The 17939-nt window shown below is 35.7% G+C and overlaps 1 protein-coding gene across 3 annotated transcripts in view; it reads left to right on the top strand.

The window, feature by feature from the left end:
* The window catches only part of LOC145671197 (uncharacterized), a 358295-nt gene that overhangs the window by 227166 nt on the left and 113190 nt on the right, over positions 1 to 17939 (top strand). For all 3 annotated transcript variants that reach the window (XM_081740048.1, XM_081740050.1, XM_081740049.1), the window contains exon 2: positions 1449 to 1594. In XM_081740048.1, the coding sequence (XP_081596174.1) occupies positions 1449 to 1594 (146 nt within the window). The remainder of the gene's footprint in view (positions 1 to 1448; positions 1595 to 17939) is intronic.

Raw genomic sequence — 17939 nt, 5'->3', positions numbered from 1 at the left:
AGGGTATGTCGGAGGACATGTTTAAAGTGAGGAAGTCGTTTCAATATTCACAATGAGTATATACCGGCACCTATTTTTTTTAAAACATATGTATATTGTTATATACTTTGTAAGATTAAGAGACAAATATGATCGCGTTTTCTTAATTTAAAAGTTACAGATGCCTATAACTGTAATAGCTAGTATTTAGAAATAGTATTTTAAAAAATACTGCCTTTTTTATAATTAATGAGCTTGCATTGGTGTCAGAAAGTCTGTTATTGTCTGTGGTGAAGTTTCTACCATTTGAAAAAAAAAACGTCTAAAAAAACATGCTCTTTAACTAAATGAGAGGGATGATTGCGGAATACTCCTAGAATGAGAATGTGTGAAGAAATGGGAAACCCCAGAGAAAATGTGACACAATGTTGTCCACAACACTCAAACGACCTGAGATTGAACCAAGGACTTTTCGCACCAGGATGAACATTATAACAAACACTGAGCTACAGCGCCCTTTCTATTATTTATAGTAATGAACTTTTTGTAGTTAGTGTGTCAGTAATAGAGCGCTAACCTCTGTTTTGAATGGTCGCAGATTTATTCTCAGGTCATGGTGGACAACAGCTTATTTGTGCATTTTCTCGAGATTTTAAGCTTTCTAATCTTTTTTAAATCTTTTATTAAAAAACCAGTATAATGCGTAATTTTAATATATGCACATTATACGCAGGAAATTTCAAAAATATATTTCTTTATTGGGAAATTTTTGTAATAGGAGTTTTAAAATTTATACATCGGACTTTATCTAATAAGCTTCAAGTTTTAGAACCAATTAAGTTTGCCAAATCTCTTATGGACATCAATCAGGGTTGCAGAGTACTTATTAAAATAACTAAAAATTTGGTTCAGTCGTTCCTAACTCCTACACAGGAATAAATGTTCATAATCGTATTTTAATAATAATAATAATAATAATAATAATAATAATAATAATAATAATAATAATAATCTTGTGTCTACGTTACAAACCAGTCCCCGTGCTCAGTGAGTAGCTACATGTTTGTGGTGTGCTCGGTTTTCAATGGTTATGGTTCCAGGTTCGATTTCCCGGTGGAACATTGAGCTTTTGATGTTGATCTAGTATGTCATTGGAAAACTACTTGAATTAAAAGGTATCAAACTTAGGTCTAGAAAGCCGGAAATGTGCGATGGGAGTTGATATGCTGACCAAACACATCCCCAATCCAATCGAATAAAATCCTACCTAATGTATCTGATCTAACCCCGTGTACTTTAATGTCATGAAGCTTATCATTATGCCTGCAATCTTCGGATCATTGTAAAATACTAGGGTTCTAATTTCTAACAAAAATTAAACGATCTGAAGTGTACCTTTCAAGTACAATTGTAACCATAATGTTATTGATTGTAGCTGTCTTTTCAAATATTGATATTTTGAATTTCAGGAGGAGTTCCCAGCCCGCATGTGGCATATCCATCATGCAGCGCGCGGGTCGTGTAAAGCTAGTGGAGGTGAACCCTCACTTGGTATGTGTGCTATGCAGAGGTTACTATGTGGACGCCACTACAGTTGTGGAGTGCTTGCATTCGTGTAAGTATTGCTTCGTATATTGCTGTTTATTCATATAGTAATTGAATTTAATTCGTACCTTAGACAATAAATAAACTACATAAACTGACGAGATTTAAGGAAACAAAACATCGAGATTTTTTTCTTAATGTACTTCAGTACTCTTTGAATGGAACTCTGTGAATTTTGAAGTGTTTTAAATTATTATCATTAATAATAATAATAATAGTACTATTACGCTGCTTGCCCAGTTAACTTGACCTAGATTATGAAAAGTGCCCACATCCTTAAGCAGGCTGGGAACTATTGTAGATAGTTGCCTGAAACTTCGAAAAGCTTCATTCACCTCATTCTGCTCTCTTTTTTGAAATACTGATTCTGGTTGGAAGTTCCTCCTCCGATGTGCGCGCGCCGAGATTTCTCTCTCATGTAAAGGAATGTTCTATTTTTAGTTGGAAGCAGACGGTGCCGTTGAGCGTAATTACGCAATCAATCGATCTGCTACTTCTGGTGTGAAAATTAACCAAGATAATTCTCAAGAGAAATTCTGGCGCTTTTATTTCTGTCTCCCACTCCCTTTTCTTTCCGAAGAAATTAAAGGGGGAAAATTGTACAAGACAAAAAGAACCAACTTCTTATTTCCTTGCTGGGACTGACTTCATATGAAACTTACATATTTAAAAAAAAAAAAAAAAAAAAAAAAAAAAAAAAAAAAATGTATATATTAGGGATGGGCAAAACCGGTTTAATTTTCACTGGAAACGGAATCGGTTTCCGGAAAACAACGAAATTATTCTGGTCAGAAATAGAACAAATTTTGGAAAAACCGAAACCGGTTCCGGTGAAAAATCGTTTTTTTTAATTTTCAAAAACCGGTGTCTGTTTCCCTAAAACCAACCGGTTTTCGTGCCCACCACTAGTATATATACGAGTTCATGCACGGAATACTAAAATCGGCATTTCAGTCATTAAAGAATTTATAATTCTGAAAAAAACACTCAAATTTTTAGAGTGGAAATTGGAAATGTTTTGTTAGAGCAAAGTTCAGCTAGTTGTAAACCGTGATGTACTAAGGACTTTATGAACTTTAGGGCTAATATTTACAACTTGACATTTACTTTTGAAGGATTGATTAAGTTCACTTTTCAACACCGAGATTATATGAGGCGGTACCTGCTGTTAATTAGAAGTGAGATTCAAACCATTACTCACAGGTGTATTCTATGCTTAATATATCCACCGAGGGCCGACATTTACTGTCGCCTTTCATCCAGATCTCGATATGGAGAATGTACTCCATGTATACACAAGGACAATGATTTTGTTTTAGTGACATTTCGGAAATTTTACGGAATGGAATCATCGTCATAGATAGAAGAATGTCTTACAGTGTTCGAATTACTATTCTAGTTCAAGGTTTAAGCTATATATACCCTGTACTTTTTATGTAGTGGTAGTGGTTTTAAGTATTTTTACTCGTAACTTCGAACAAATCATGTGTTAAGCATATTCGTAATTGAAGACAAGTAATGTAGACTTAATTATCATTCATTATTACTCTCATTTCATTTAGTTTCATTCTTTTTTTTTTTATCTCTGTGGTTCGCAAATTGCAGTGCAGACATCATATATATTCGTATATTGAAGTGCAGACATCATTACTACTCGTATACGGTAAATATTTCAGTAAAATTACAAAAAAAAAAATGAAATGAAATCTTTAGTTTTACGTCCCACGCTTATGCCGGTTAGGCTAAAGGAGACGGTGATTATGAGAGATGAGTGAAATGGTGGAATGAAGAAAGTGGGAGGAAACGGGAGAACCCCGAGAAAACCCACGAGCACGGTGTTTGTCCACCACAATGTCCACACGGCGCGAGCTGGGATCGAACCAGGGACCCCAAGCACCGGAGGTGAACGCTCTACCACTGAGCCACCGCGCCCCCTCAGTAAAATTACAACTAACCACTAGGGTTAATCCATGTCAAATCACCTAATTTTAAAACATGACCGTGCTTCAATGTCTCAGATTCTCTTCAATTTTTTTTTCATATATTAATACCAATGAAATTATGCCAAATTAATTTTTCCGATTTTTGGGATACGAAATGGGCCGGAGAGAAATTTTTGAAAAATGTAAATTTTGCTTCAATTTCACTTTCCGGCACTCAGCATCATGGAACTAAAATTACCATAACTTCCTTATTTTTGAAGTTATTGAGCTCATCCAGCTGTCGAATGAAAGCTTAGTTTTTGCTCTTTCAGTAGATTCTAAGTAACCTTGCAAAACGTTACACTGTCAAACATTAAAGGGCATGCAAAACAAATTTTAGGATTTTTTACAAATTGTGCCATTGCTCGTGTTACAACTATGAAACTTTTGAAACTTTTGAAACTTTTTAAATAGAACCATCTTAGCACATACATGATATGGTTAAAAAATGAAAAGGGTGCTTCTGGTATTTTTTAAATTATTATTATTATTATTATTATTATTATTATTATTATTATTATTATTAATAATAATAATAATAATAATAATAATAATAATATTGTTATTATTATGGTATTTTACATGTATGGGAATATACAGTATTAAGTTTTGTTACAAATTTGTCATTGCTCGTAAGTTACAACTGTGAAATTTTTGAAACTTTTTAAAGAGAATTATCTTAGTACATAAATGATATAGATAATAAGTAAAAATGGTGCTTTTGGTATTTTTTTTTTTTTTTAATTTTATTTTACGTGTACGGAGATATACAGTTTTAAGTTTTGTTACAAATTGTATCATTGCTCATGAGTTACAACTATGACACTCTTGAATCTTCTTTTTATAAAATCATTTTATCACACATGATATGGTTAAAAAATGAAAAAGGTGCTTTTGGTATTTTTTCAATTATTATTATTATTTGTGTTTTAAATGTACAGAAATATACAGATTTACTGTTGTTAACAGATTATGGCTTTTGTCTGAAGTAGTGATGGCCAATTCCGGAAATTTTACTTTCCAGATTCCGGAAAGTAAAATTGGAAAATTCCGATGTCTAAAAAATCTGGAATTCGGAAAAATTCCGGAAAGTGAAATTTCCGATTTCGGAAAATTTTGGCCATCCCTACTCTGAAGTGACAACTGTCACACTTGAAAACTTTTTCAAATAATCATCTTAGTAAATATTAGGTATACATAAAAATAGAACTGGTGTAATGTGTAGTTTTGGTATTACCATAATATGTATTATATTTTTGTAACTTAACTATGACTTTCAACTTTTTTCTCAATTGTACCATCGCTTACAACTATCAGACTTTTATAACTTTTTATTGGATTAGTTTGCATTTACTAGCTATGATTAAATAACAAAAAGGGATACTTTTTTTGTAATCTTTAGGTTTTGTGAATGGAAAATATAGGCGTAGCAATGTAAGGGATTCAGTGATTGAACGGATAACGAATGAGAAGGTGTTAAAAAAATAGCAGTAGAGGAAAAAAAGAAGAATTTTAGATATTGTTAAGAGGAGGAAGAGGAACTGGTTAGGATATTGACTGAGGAGGAACTGTATTATGAGGGACGTGCTGGAGAGTATTGTGGAAGGAAAGAGAGAGGGGGACCGAAGGAGACTAGTTGAAGGAAGGCATTAAAACAGAAAATTGCTACGTCAAGACGAAGAGACTAGCTGAGGACCACCGAACGTCAAAGCTTCTCAGTTGCAGCAAGTAACCTGCCAATATTGGCAGAATAGCTATTATCAAGATGATGATATATTTAGCAATATTGACTAAAAAAGAGAGAGAAAAAATGAAAATAATAATTATTATAATCAAACCTGTTAATATTTTAGAATAATTTGAATGAAAACTGAAAACGATTCAACTGTCTGTTGTTTGTGTAAATTCAATCTATATTAATACTTTTGACCTGTATTGGAAATACAAAATAAGGGCATCAAACTCCAAGTTATTTGAAGTCTCACTTGTGAATATGGATTACTAGCATCAATTACTCACTTCGTTGGGTTAAACTTAATAATAATAATATATTTCGTTAGTCAGTCACTTTTTACTATTAGTAAAGCGCTTTCTGATATCGGTCTTTTTCGATTATTTTTATATATCTCTCTCCTCCTCCTCCCCAAGTTGCGGGGCTGAATTTGAATTTAAACGGCATCAGAAGTGTCACTGTTCGTCTCCCCAAAAACTAAGGATTCGGCACTAATATCGGTCATTTTCAATAAACTTATATATCTCCTTCACCCCCATGTTGCGAGGTACGGCATCGGAAGTATCATTGTTCATCTCAATGACCTCGAAAACCATGAGTTCGACATTGATAATTGTAATTTTTGATAATTTCATATATCTTGTTTCTCCCCCAAGTTGCGGTGCTAAATTTGCATTTAAACAGGATCGGAAGTATCACTGTTCACCTTAGCGACGCCGAAAACTATGGATTCGACATAATATTTGGTCATTTTTGATCATTATTATGTATCTCCCTCTTCCCAAGTTAGGAGGCTGAATTTGGTCATAAACTGTATCGGAAGTATTCAACTCAGCGAAGTGGAAAACTATGGGTTCGACAACAATATTTGTCATTTTCGATCGTTTTTATATATATATCTTCTCTTCCCTCCACCAGGCAACGGGGCTGAACTTGGATTTAAATATCATCGGAAGTGTTACTGTTTATCATAGCAACCCCTAAAACTATAGACTCCATTTTAATATCGGTCATTTTCGATCATTTTTAAATATCTTTCATCATTTTTAAATATCCCCTCCCCTAAACTGCACCGTCAAAGTTCGGTGGGGCGGTTCAAGAGTTATTAAATTTTACTTATTTTTGTACATTTTCCATCCCAACCTCCTACCCTAAGTTCTACCGTCAAAGTGATTTTATAAAAAACACCCCAAGTCAGAACCTCGTCTATGTTGAAAATTTGATTGAGGTCGATTAGCTGGTTCAATAGTGATGAAGTCACAAAGACAGCACTTATATTTTTATTTTTTTTACATACATACATAACACACACACACACACACACACACACATATATATATATATATATATATATATATATATATATATATATATATATATATATATATATATATATATATATATATATATATATATATATATATATATATATATATATATATATATATATATATATATATATATATATATATATTCTCCTCCCCTACGTGGCACCGTCGACGTAAAATGGTAAAAATCGCTCCAGCCCTGAACTTAATCTATGTTGAAAATTTCATCAAGATCGGTCGGCTGCTTCAACAGTTGTTTAATTTATATATATATATATCCCTCCCTTCTTCCTCCCCTAGGTTCTACCATCAAAGTGAAAAACTCTAAAAACTTTCCAGGACCGAACCTCATACGTGTTAAAAATTTGATTGAGATCGGTTCAAGAGTTATTAAATCACAAACTTAGTCATTTTTATTTATATTTATATTGATTTTTGTACATCTCCCCTTCCTCCTCCTCCCCTACATTTCTCCGTCAAAGTGAACTGACAGATAACATTCCAGGCTTGTACCTCATCTATGTTAAAAATTTGATCGAGATTGGTCGTTTGGTTCAAGAGTTAAGTTTTATTTATTATTTTATAACTCCTCCTTCCCCTCCTCTAAGTTTTACCGTCAAAGTGAAATTATGAAAATACTCCCAGGCCCAAACCTCATCTATGTTTAAAATTTGATCGAGATCGGTCGGCTGGTTCAAGAGATTAGGAGTCACAAAAATAGTCACTTTCAATTTTATAATATAAACTTATTGTAGTATAACTTTATATCGTTCAATCCTCGATGTGCTGTATACCTAAGAAGGCTAAAAGTTATCTTAATAAACAATTATTTAATGTATAAGCATCCGCCCATGAAATCAAAGTTGCGGTCACATGCACTAAGTTTTTGTCAATGCCATGAAAATATTATTTCGATTTTAGTTAGTTTTAAGTGTACACATTGAAAATTTCCAACGGATGCTTGAGTCTCGGGCCAAGGCCATATCTATGTCGTCGACACCTATGGTGTACGGTATTACCGATGTTCAATATTACATTTCTCTTTAGTTTTGGAAGAACACCACCAATATGCTTTGAAATGAAATGAAGTATCTAGTTTAACGTCCCAGATTGTGCACCAAGGCTAAGGGAGACAGTGATGATGAGAAATGACTGAAATGGTGGAATGAAGAAAGTGGGAGTAAACTAAAAAATACCGAGAAAGCCCCCGCACACGGTGTTTGTCCACCAAAAGAGCTCGCATGGTGCGAGATGATACCTGTGTGGCTTGAAAACGAGTAATATCTACAGAAAACGCGAACAATCAATTCAGAAAACGACATACTGTTACTATAAGCTACACGGGCAGATCGACTCACACGGATTGCATAAACTACTGGGAACACATTCACTCCAGCAACATTTTTACTGAAGCCAAGAAGTCAGTCTCTTTCGTTTTTACATTATATATTAAAGAAAATTCAAGTAGTGCCGGTACTTGTGCAAGACTCTTGGTCTTGGTCTTGCAGGTATGGTCTTGGTCTTGCATGCAAGACTCTTGCAAAAACTGCAAGACCAAGACTCTTGCGCTCATCACTATTCTACAATCTATATGACCTGACATGCTTGTGTACATACGAGGTTATCTAATGGTCTTGTGGAAGTCTGTCCCACTCCTGTATGGGGACTCAATGAGCTCTCTGGTTTGAGTAATTTGCGAAAACCTTTTTGAAGAGTTCCTATGAATGTTTAATATATTTAAAGTCGGAAGAATATGTTGGCCGTGGCATGCTATGAATTCTGCGCTCCTACAGAAACTGGGTGATATATCTTGTAAGGGCATTCCACATTGATAACTGTTCACCATATGCTATAGCGAAACCAATCATAATGTACCTTTTTAGTCGTCCCAATTTTCGTCTATGTACCTTTTAGTCGTCCCAAGGTTAGTACAGAGTGTACTCGGCAACTGTATAATTATTCACCCCAAACCATGACCGAGCATCCTTGCTGATTGTCAGTAAAATTTGAAGCAAGTGTTCACTAACCTGCTGTGGATTCAAATGAGACACTATTTTGAATACGTAGCACTCATGACACACACATCCAAGCAGACTGCTATTTGTCGTGTTTCATACATTACGCCCTGTGTTATGCGATTACAGGCAGTATCAGCGAAGGAGACAGTCAGCGGGAAACATGCAGCCGTCGAAAGCGGAAGTCAATCGGACTCGTGTTCGAAACTAGCAGGTAACAAGACGGGACAGAATTTTTGTGACAAGATACGAAACGAGACAAAAACTCTTCCAATAAAAATTCTACTTTTCGAGACTAGAAATCTCTTTCACATGACACCTTTTCGGACTAGACAGACCCAAATGTAGTCTCATGGGCAACACAAGTGTAAACGTTAGGCCGTATATCCTGACGTGTTCCGTAAGGATAATAGCTCTTACTATATGGCTGGCTGAAATGGTTGTCTATATTCCTTTCGGCGCAGAACAATTTTTAAACTGCCCAGTGTGTTTTGCACTGCTCTTCCATTTCGTTCTTCCGTTTGGTTTTGTATCACCAATGAATGCATTTCACCAGTAGGTATTGGAAAGTCCCAGATGTGTGGTTTGGAAATGCATTCTAAGTTGAGTTTCTGATAAACTTCACAGTTTTTAAGTACTACAGTGAGATGCTTCTATCTTTCTCAATCTGGAATCTGGTATTATTTTACCGTATTCATATACTCTTTAGTTATCGCCAAAATATTTTGAATTCCATCGAACATGGGATCTTTTAGTGGAATTTGATGTATAGGTATATGTTGGCTTTGAAACTTCAAAAGTAATGTACAAGATAAAATTCACTTAAGTACAAGGCAACAATCCTCTGAAGAAGTGTCTTTAACTATACTAATTAATATTGCTGAAAAATGCGAAGATACAATGATCTTTTGTTGTAATGATAAATTGAACGTAGATCTACTAGTTTCCAAACAGAAATGTACAGGCGGGAAAGTTGTATAAAGCAGAAATTGCGGTAAAAGGATTGTAAAATCTAATTAATTATTTAGTGAGTGTTAAATTTATTTTATTACAGACAACAATTTTATTGCGAATTTCTGTAATGTCTTGCATCTTTAGTGTGGTAAAGAAGAAGTGGTGATATTGATCGTAGTCGTCCCAAGTTTCTGCAACTCCATTAAGTGGTGTTCTCGTGATAAATTACACGCCTTGTTTTCGATTCCTTTTCGTCGCCATCACATCCGTTACTCCTTTTGCCCTTTTAGTTTTTGCTTGTGGCTTTTTGGCTTCTTTTCTTGGGGTGGCGAGTCGGGAATTCTTGCGATTAATGGGATATCAATGCTCGCATAGCAGCAGAAAAGAAGAAACTCCAGTGAGTCAACTTTATAGAGCTGCTTTCTTTGAAGATTCTTTCAACTTTCCTCTCTCTCTCTCTTTTTTTTTTTTTTTTTTTTTTAATTTTTCGTTTTTACTTGCTTTTAGAACAGTTCAGTGGAGCAATTATTCTTAAAAGTTCTACTATCGATTTCGCCAGCATTCGTTAAGCGTCGTAACGAAACTTGTATAGACTCGTTAAGACAAATGAGTGACTCCATTATGATAGATGATAACAGATGATGAACTGATCAATTCTTTTAATGAGGCATTAAATATGGTTGTAAAATAGTTGGCAAAATCGTTGTAAAACTCATTAATGGTGTAGAATACCTGTCCCATTTTCATTTTTTTAGCGCATTGATTTACATGGGAAGAAATCGTTATTTATCTGTTCTTTTTAAAATGAACTGGAATTTTAATGGTTTCACTTGACTAATATTTCAGATCATTTTAAATTTCCCTTACTTCGAGAAATTTTTGCTATATATAATTTTAATATTTAACGATCATATTTAAATGTAACTAATCTATCTATTAAAATGCTACAATAGCAATGAAAACAGAGCAGAGCAGAGAGCAGAGATTTCTTGGCGGTTTTTGTGAACGCCTCAGCTCCAACCTCTAACTTTTGATTTCAAACCGTTGATTTACGGTTATTTGTGATTTTACGTTTATAACAGACAAATATTTTAAAGTATGTGTACTTTAAATAAATTACTTAAAGAGATATTTTTCATAAAGTTTATGCTTTTAAATTATTGTCCAAAGCCTTTGCATTTTAATAAGCCTTCTGCAAAATAAATCCAAATGAACTGTGCTGCCATCTTTGGAGTTTTTTTAAAACTATACGTTTGTGGACATTTATATGTTTGTGGCTAATCCTTTCGGCAGTGAGATATCGGAAACTACACGCTCTAGAAAGATGACGTTTACACTGATCGATTGCAAATTTTGCGTAGATTGTCCAGTTCTAACTCAATATTTAAAAAACATGGTCATTATTTCTTTATTACATTTTTACGGGTACACTGGAAGTGTTGAAATAATAATAATAATAATAATAATAATAATAATAATTAATAATAAATAATAATAATAATAATAATAATAATAATAAAGCATCATATCCTACCCAGTATACATTCCAGCACCACATAATTGTATGTAGGGGTTGCATATCTCTCAGGCGTTTGTTTCATGGCCAAATTATAATGAAAAACGAAGGATAACCATTTCCCCAGTCTAAGTTGAATCTTTATTATTTGGAATGTTTTGCCCAATGAACACTATATATCAGTGACATTATAATTGATTGTATGTGTAATGTATTAGTTTATTTTAAAATATATAAAACGATAATCATGCCTGTTGTTGAGTATGGTTGCGAAATATGGTCGCTTACTCGGAAGGAAGAACATAGATTGAAAGTATTTGAGAACAAGATCCTGAGACGAATATTCGGACCCAAGAAAAACGGGAATAGGGAATGGCGTAAACTTCATAACGATGAACTACATAATTTATACGGTTTACCCAACATTGTTAGAGTCATCAAATTTAGGAGGCTCACGTGGGCAGGTCATGGAAGAACGAATGAACGCTTTCAAAATCTTAACTGGAAGACCAGCCGGAAAACTACCATTAGGAAGACCTTGGCGCAGATGAGAGGACAATATTAAGATGGATCTCGCAGAAATAGGAATGCAAAGTAGAAACTGGATCCAGTTGGCCAAGGATAGAAGTCAGTGGAGAGCTTTTGTGAACGCAGCATTGAACCTCCGGGTTCCATAGGCCATACAGTGAGTTAGCTTATGTATTTGCTTATTACATACTGCATGCAAGAAGAAAGGAAACACTGATCATACATGAATTAAAAACTCCAACCGGGAGTAGGCTCAAATCTTGCAAACAGTGCGAGATATTGAAAAAGTATTCGAAAAAATCTCCCCTTTACGGTATCTCTTGCCGATTTTTATCAAGATGTCTTTTACTTGTGTCTGCAAAGGGACATGCACAGATGTGAGGAATAACAAGGAGAGTCATGCTCATATATGATTGATGCGCTGTGTACAGAGCGCAGGCTCAGCTAGTCTGTATATTAAAATGGTAGAAAAGTTGATATGTTTGTGGCCAATCCTTTCGACAGTGAGTTCTCGGGAACTACAGACTCTAGAAAGATGCCATTTTCACTGATCGGTTGCAAATTTTGTATACGTTGTCTAGTTCTAATTTTATATTTAAAGAACATGGCCGTTATTTCTTTATTACATTTTTAGGAGTACACAGGAAGTGTTAAAAAAAAAAAAGTAAAGCATCGTATCCTACGAGTTATACACTCTAACACAGTTGTATTCAGGTGTTGTATATCTCGCAGGCGTTTGTTTCATGGCCAAATGATAATGAAAAATGAAGGGTAACCATTTCTCTAGTCTAAGATGAATCTTCATTGTTTGAAGTGTTTTGTCCAATGAACACCATACAGTATATCACTGACATAATTAATTGTCTATATAATGCATTTGGTTATTACATACTGCATGCAAGGAGAAAGAAAATACTGATCATACATGAATTAGAAACTCCAATCGGAAATAGGCTCAAATCTTTCAAACAGTACGAGATATTGAAAAAATAATCGAAAAAAATCTTCCTTTTATGGTGCCCCTTGCTGATTTTTATCAAGACGTCTTTTACTTGTGTCTGTATAGGGACATGTACAGATGTTGTGAGGAATTACAAGCAAATTCATGCTTTTATGTGAATGATGCGCTATGTAGAGAGCGCAGGTTCAGCTAGTAGATATCAAATTTTCATACAATGCAAATTCATTTTGAAAAAAAAAAAAAGAAAAGAAAAGAAAGAAAGAAAGAACGTTTAACTAGACTTGAAGAAGAAATTAGTAAAATCAGATTAAAATTCCAGTTTACGAAAGAAAAAAATAATGCAAAAGTAGCGTAGGTACTCAACATCGTTAAACGTAGAGGTTTTAGTTCAGTGATACAGACATTGAAGAGTCTATTTCGTTCACGAGACATTAAATCATAGTTAAACGTTAAATATCAGATGTGTATTTTTATTTTAGCAAGCGTTGATGGTCTTAATTTGCTGGTGTGATGTGAATCTGACAAGTGTTCATAATGTTCGAACAAACTTCATATCGTCTTCGAGTTTGAAGGTACAGGATATCCCATATAAAACCGGTACCCCTCACGCACTAGATTAAAGTAACACTTCAACAGCAACAAAGAATAGATAATAGTAGCTTTAAACAGTTACCTGTTTATAAGAAATGCTGGAAGTTGTGGCCATAGGCATCCAGGTATCGCTGACTTCATTTGATGACATTATCAGTAACACGCTGTAATTCTGCAGGTGTGATGATGTTAATTTCTCTAATAATGTTCCGTGTAAAATCGTCTGTTGTGTGAGGATCGTCAGCATACACTTTGCTTTTTCGGTGTGCCTCATAAATAAAAATCTCACGATGTTAAATCCGGGGACCTTGAGGGCCAATGGCCTCTACTGACAAGTCTGTCTTCAGGGAATACGCTGCTGATGCGGGCTACTTTGGTTGGATGTGTGGGCGGGCAGTTGCTACATCTTGTTAGAATACTGCATACAGCTTCTTTGCATCTGTTAATTGGGCATATAAAGTGTCAAATTTCTCTAGATATCTGGCACTGTTTAAGGTGTCATTGAAAGTTTTGACACCAATAATGCGCAGGCCGCATTCCGAACAACGCACACCAAACACTATCTTCTCTCAGTGGAGGGATTCTTCATGTAGAATATGTGGGTTGTCCTGCTTGAAACATTTCTTTACATTCCTTGATGGAGCCTCCCTTTATATAAAATTCCACAATATCAATTTGCTCTTCTCATGCAAACTGCCCCATTTTTCACAAATATTCCTTGTTACCACAAGCACTGATTCAACACAACACATTGCAACAATTCAACAATATGAGCTTCTCACCACAACTGACGCACGAACACACTGCTGCACTCAACTTTCCGATAAAATGCAATGTAGCCAACTTTGGAGACTGTTGTCACCCCACAAGCAATTTAACTATTCCCTGTTCAGTGTAAGCTCTAAACTCCAATAAACAAAATATTTGTATCCTTCCATTTCTCACAAATATGATTGGCTAATGATGTATCACTTCCACTCCCCACGGGGAGGAGCAAATTATACACGTGCATTTTAACAGTACTGTCTCTTATTGTTCAGACACTTACGGCAGCAGTAGAGAAGAAAGAGAAAACTCGAAAGATTTTTTTAAAAAAATGAATTTCGCTGGTAAGCAATTATTGCTTAGTGAGTAAAGGTTACCCTTGTTGGTATTTCACCACAACACTCGCGGAACCGGGATTCATGTGAGCCATCTTTCAGACTTCCCGTAAAAGCAGAACATGCCTCCGCAGTTGAATTGGCGCCATAATTACTGCGCATGTCTAGTGTTTATTTCTATTGTTTCATTAGCCACATTCGATTGCAGCATTGAGATAATCTGTATTATATTTTTGTCATTTATAATAGTGTAGCAGTCAAGGATGTTATAAAATGGAGGATCTGCCCATACATATCTTCGTCCTATGAACTCAATGAAGCCAAAAAATAAACGAGCATCGTCTGAGCCGGCACGTGTGGTTGGCTACTCTCGTTTCCGCCATGATTGTTGGCTCGAAACATTGCGATCTTAGTGGCGCGGAGTGGGCAGAGTAGGTGTGGCGAAACTGTGACGTCTGGCTTCACGATTTTGTTGTATGGGCAGATCCTCTATTTTATAACATCCTTGGTAGCAGTTTTATATGGAGCTTCATAGTAAAAGTACTAATCAAATCATATGAACTATTTTGCGGAGGAGTACAAGAGTCAGTAGACCAACAACAAATAAGCGAGATTTATGTTCACTTGACTTTGTTTACCGCAGTTTAGAGCTTAGGCCGAACAGGGAATAGAGATGATTAATCGGTACGTGAGGCGTACCGTTTGTATGTGGGGCACCCCATGTATACCTTATTCTTCCGAGGTAAGACTGTGAATAAAGGCATCTAGTGTGCGTCCTTGGAAATCTTTCTTCCTACCTACTGGTGCGAGAAAATCATCTTTGGAAAAACAAATGTAGCTTATATAATTTTCGATGATTTTGAACGATGTCACAAGATCCATACCGTAACAGCTATTGTAGATTTGTTAAAAAAAAAAAAAAAAATCAATTTTGAGAATAAAGAGTAAAATGTTCCTTTATGACGAAGTTGCTGACACATATGCTATGCGTACGCGTGATCCTGAATTCGATCCTTGATGGACGTACTTACCCTTGGATACGGTCGTAGGTCACGACTTCTCTGCTGAAAACAGATGCCCAGGTCCAATCTGTCAGTAAATGATAGAGATTATTATACTCGCTTGGTTAAAGTGTTCACAAAATAGTTGAAAATACAGTGTTTGTAGTTGCGGTTTGAGTGAACGTAATGATTTTCAATATAATTGTTCCTGTTTCATCTCATTTAATTTTAGTAGTGCGTACACAGTTAACAGCGTGTTACATAATTTCTTTTATTTACATATGCTCTTTTACGGTATTGAGATACTTTGCAGCGTCGCTGATAGTGACTGTAATCTATGAAGACTGTAATCATATTATAACAATAGGGTTTTGGTTTTGCCTGCTCGTAACAAGAAAACTATTGTAGTGCAATAATCTTTTGATGAGTCACAACCAGTGTTAGCGATAATAAACTATAATACAATGCCATAAACCAGTCACTCTCTTAAAACTCTTACGAAGTTTTTTTTTTTTTTTCACCTGTAATGGCTTATCGTACGAAGTGCTGTGCTTGGCATAATTTACGAATGGGAAACAAAAGTAATAAAGATATTGGATTCTGAATGATTATAGTTTGTAGTGTTGCCATATTCATCTTTAAAACTGAATGCTGTTACTCTTTTAACCAAATTGTTGCTTGAAAACTCGCTTATTTGTTTCTCTTCGTCTAAAGAATTTATAAGAGATACCCATTTTCCTTTTTAAACTTCCAAGCTAAGCTATACATGAGTATGGGAAGTCTTTCAGTAGAGCTATGTTCATCGACTGGCATCAGAGCGTAAACGATAAAAGATATCGAGAAGCGGAATCGATTTAGCGTCGTTCTGCCTTCTCCCGAAATGTGTATAATTGTTCTCCAGTCGAAATTTTCACGTCATTTTTAACTTTTTTTTTCGTCATTTTTTTTCTTTAATGTTACAGTATACAGTAGATCAGAACTTTTCTACTTGTGGTACCATTAAGGGTATCGCGAAATTATTTGTTATAAATTCAGAATATTAAACGAATGAAAAGCTTTCGATAAAATAATACTAAATTGCCCTCTTTCCATTCAGGGTATTAACTGCATGATCGAGATGTTGATTTCTACAATTTTGTGTCTGGTAAAATGCAAAGATATCACTACATGTTGTAGCAATATAAAACTAAGACTGCATAATAAAGAATACATTAAATAGGCTTGACGTGGTGTAGCGATCCTATACGGAGGAAATGTTTTGATATATGAGGAAAAGATTAGTGAATAAGTGAGGTGTAAACTTGATTGTATTAATAGGATGTCGCCGTAAGGAAAAGATTGGAAAGCATTAATATGTTCGTAAATTATGTCAAATAAATAAATTACGTACACTTTTCATTTCCATTGATTCTCCCCCCTCAGAAATCATAGCCATTTATCGTACAAATTCGACCGAACTGCTCATACCGTATAGATCAAAGTTGGAAGAGCTTGACAAGCTTATGCATATGAAATATAGTGTGTAAAATTTTGGTCCCCGAGCTATGGACCATTAAATGTGGAATTCGAACCTGGTAAAATTTCTGGAGAATGCAAGATTTGCACGTAATACTTACTAGTAAGATCCCTTAGATCGCATTTCTGTACTGTTTGCTTTATGAGCTTAAGCATATATATGCCAATAAGCTACTAGGGATGCGTTCGAGTCGAGTCGAGTCGAGATTTAAGCCTGTCTCGACTCGTCTCGAGAAAATGTTGTCGAGACAAAATATACGAATACGCACGCATCAGCCAGAATATTATGACTACCTACCTTATTGTCAGTGTGTCCAACTTTGGCACGGATAACAATGGCGACGCGTCTTGGCATGGACGTAATGATCCTTGAAAGGTCACTGGAGAGAGTTGATTGGTACACATAGGCAAGGGCGCCGATTTTTCTGTAAATGTGGGGGGCATTCAGATGCAGAAGGCATATATATGAGGATTTTAAGACAAATTGTATTCAAATTATGCCAAATATTGTATATTCATAAATACAATGCGGGGGCTCACATGAGCTTTGGGGGTGCCCGGGCCCCCTCGGCCCCCCAGGATCGGCGCCCTTGCACACAGGTCATCTAATTCCAGTAAATTCCGGGAAGAGGGGCGATGCGCTCTGAAGTCATGTTCAATCACATCCCATTTGTGTTCGATTAGGTTCAGATCAGGCGAGTTGGGCGGCCAGCACATCACTTGGAACTTGTCCCTGTGTTCCTCGAACCACTCCATCACAATCCTGGCCTTGTGATATGGTGCATTATCTTTTCAAAAAATGCCACTACCGTTGGGAAACATGGTCGTCGTCTGCAAGCAGTGTGTGATACGCCTTGGCCGTCATGGTGCCTTGCTCGAGCTTCACTAGACACATAGATGCTCACGTGAATGTTTTCCGGAGCATAATTAAGCCACCGCCAGCTTGTCTCCGTCCCGCAGTACAGGTGTCAAAGAACTGTTCTCTTGAAACACTACGAATTCGCACCCTCCCATCGTCATGATGAAGAAGGTATCGGGATTCATCAGACAATGCAACGCTCTGCCACTGTGCCAAGGTTTAATGACGATGGTCATGTGTTCATTTCAGTCGTAGTTGCCGATGTCGTGGTGT

Source organism: Thermobia domestica, chromosome 15 (assembly GCF_964235325.1).
Source record: "Thermobia domestica chromosome 15, izTheDome1.hap1.1, whole genome shotgun sequence".
Lineage (NCBI taxonomy): Eukaryota > Metazoa > Arthropoda > Insecta > Zygentoma > Lepismatidae > Thermobia > Thermobia domestica.
Note: the sequence above shows the minus strand (reverse complement) of the source record. Positions and strands in the feature narration are given on the sequence as shown.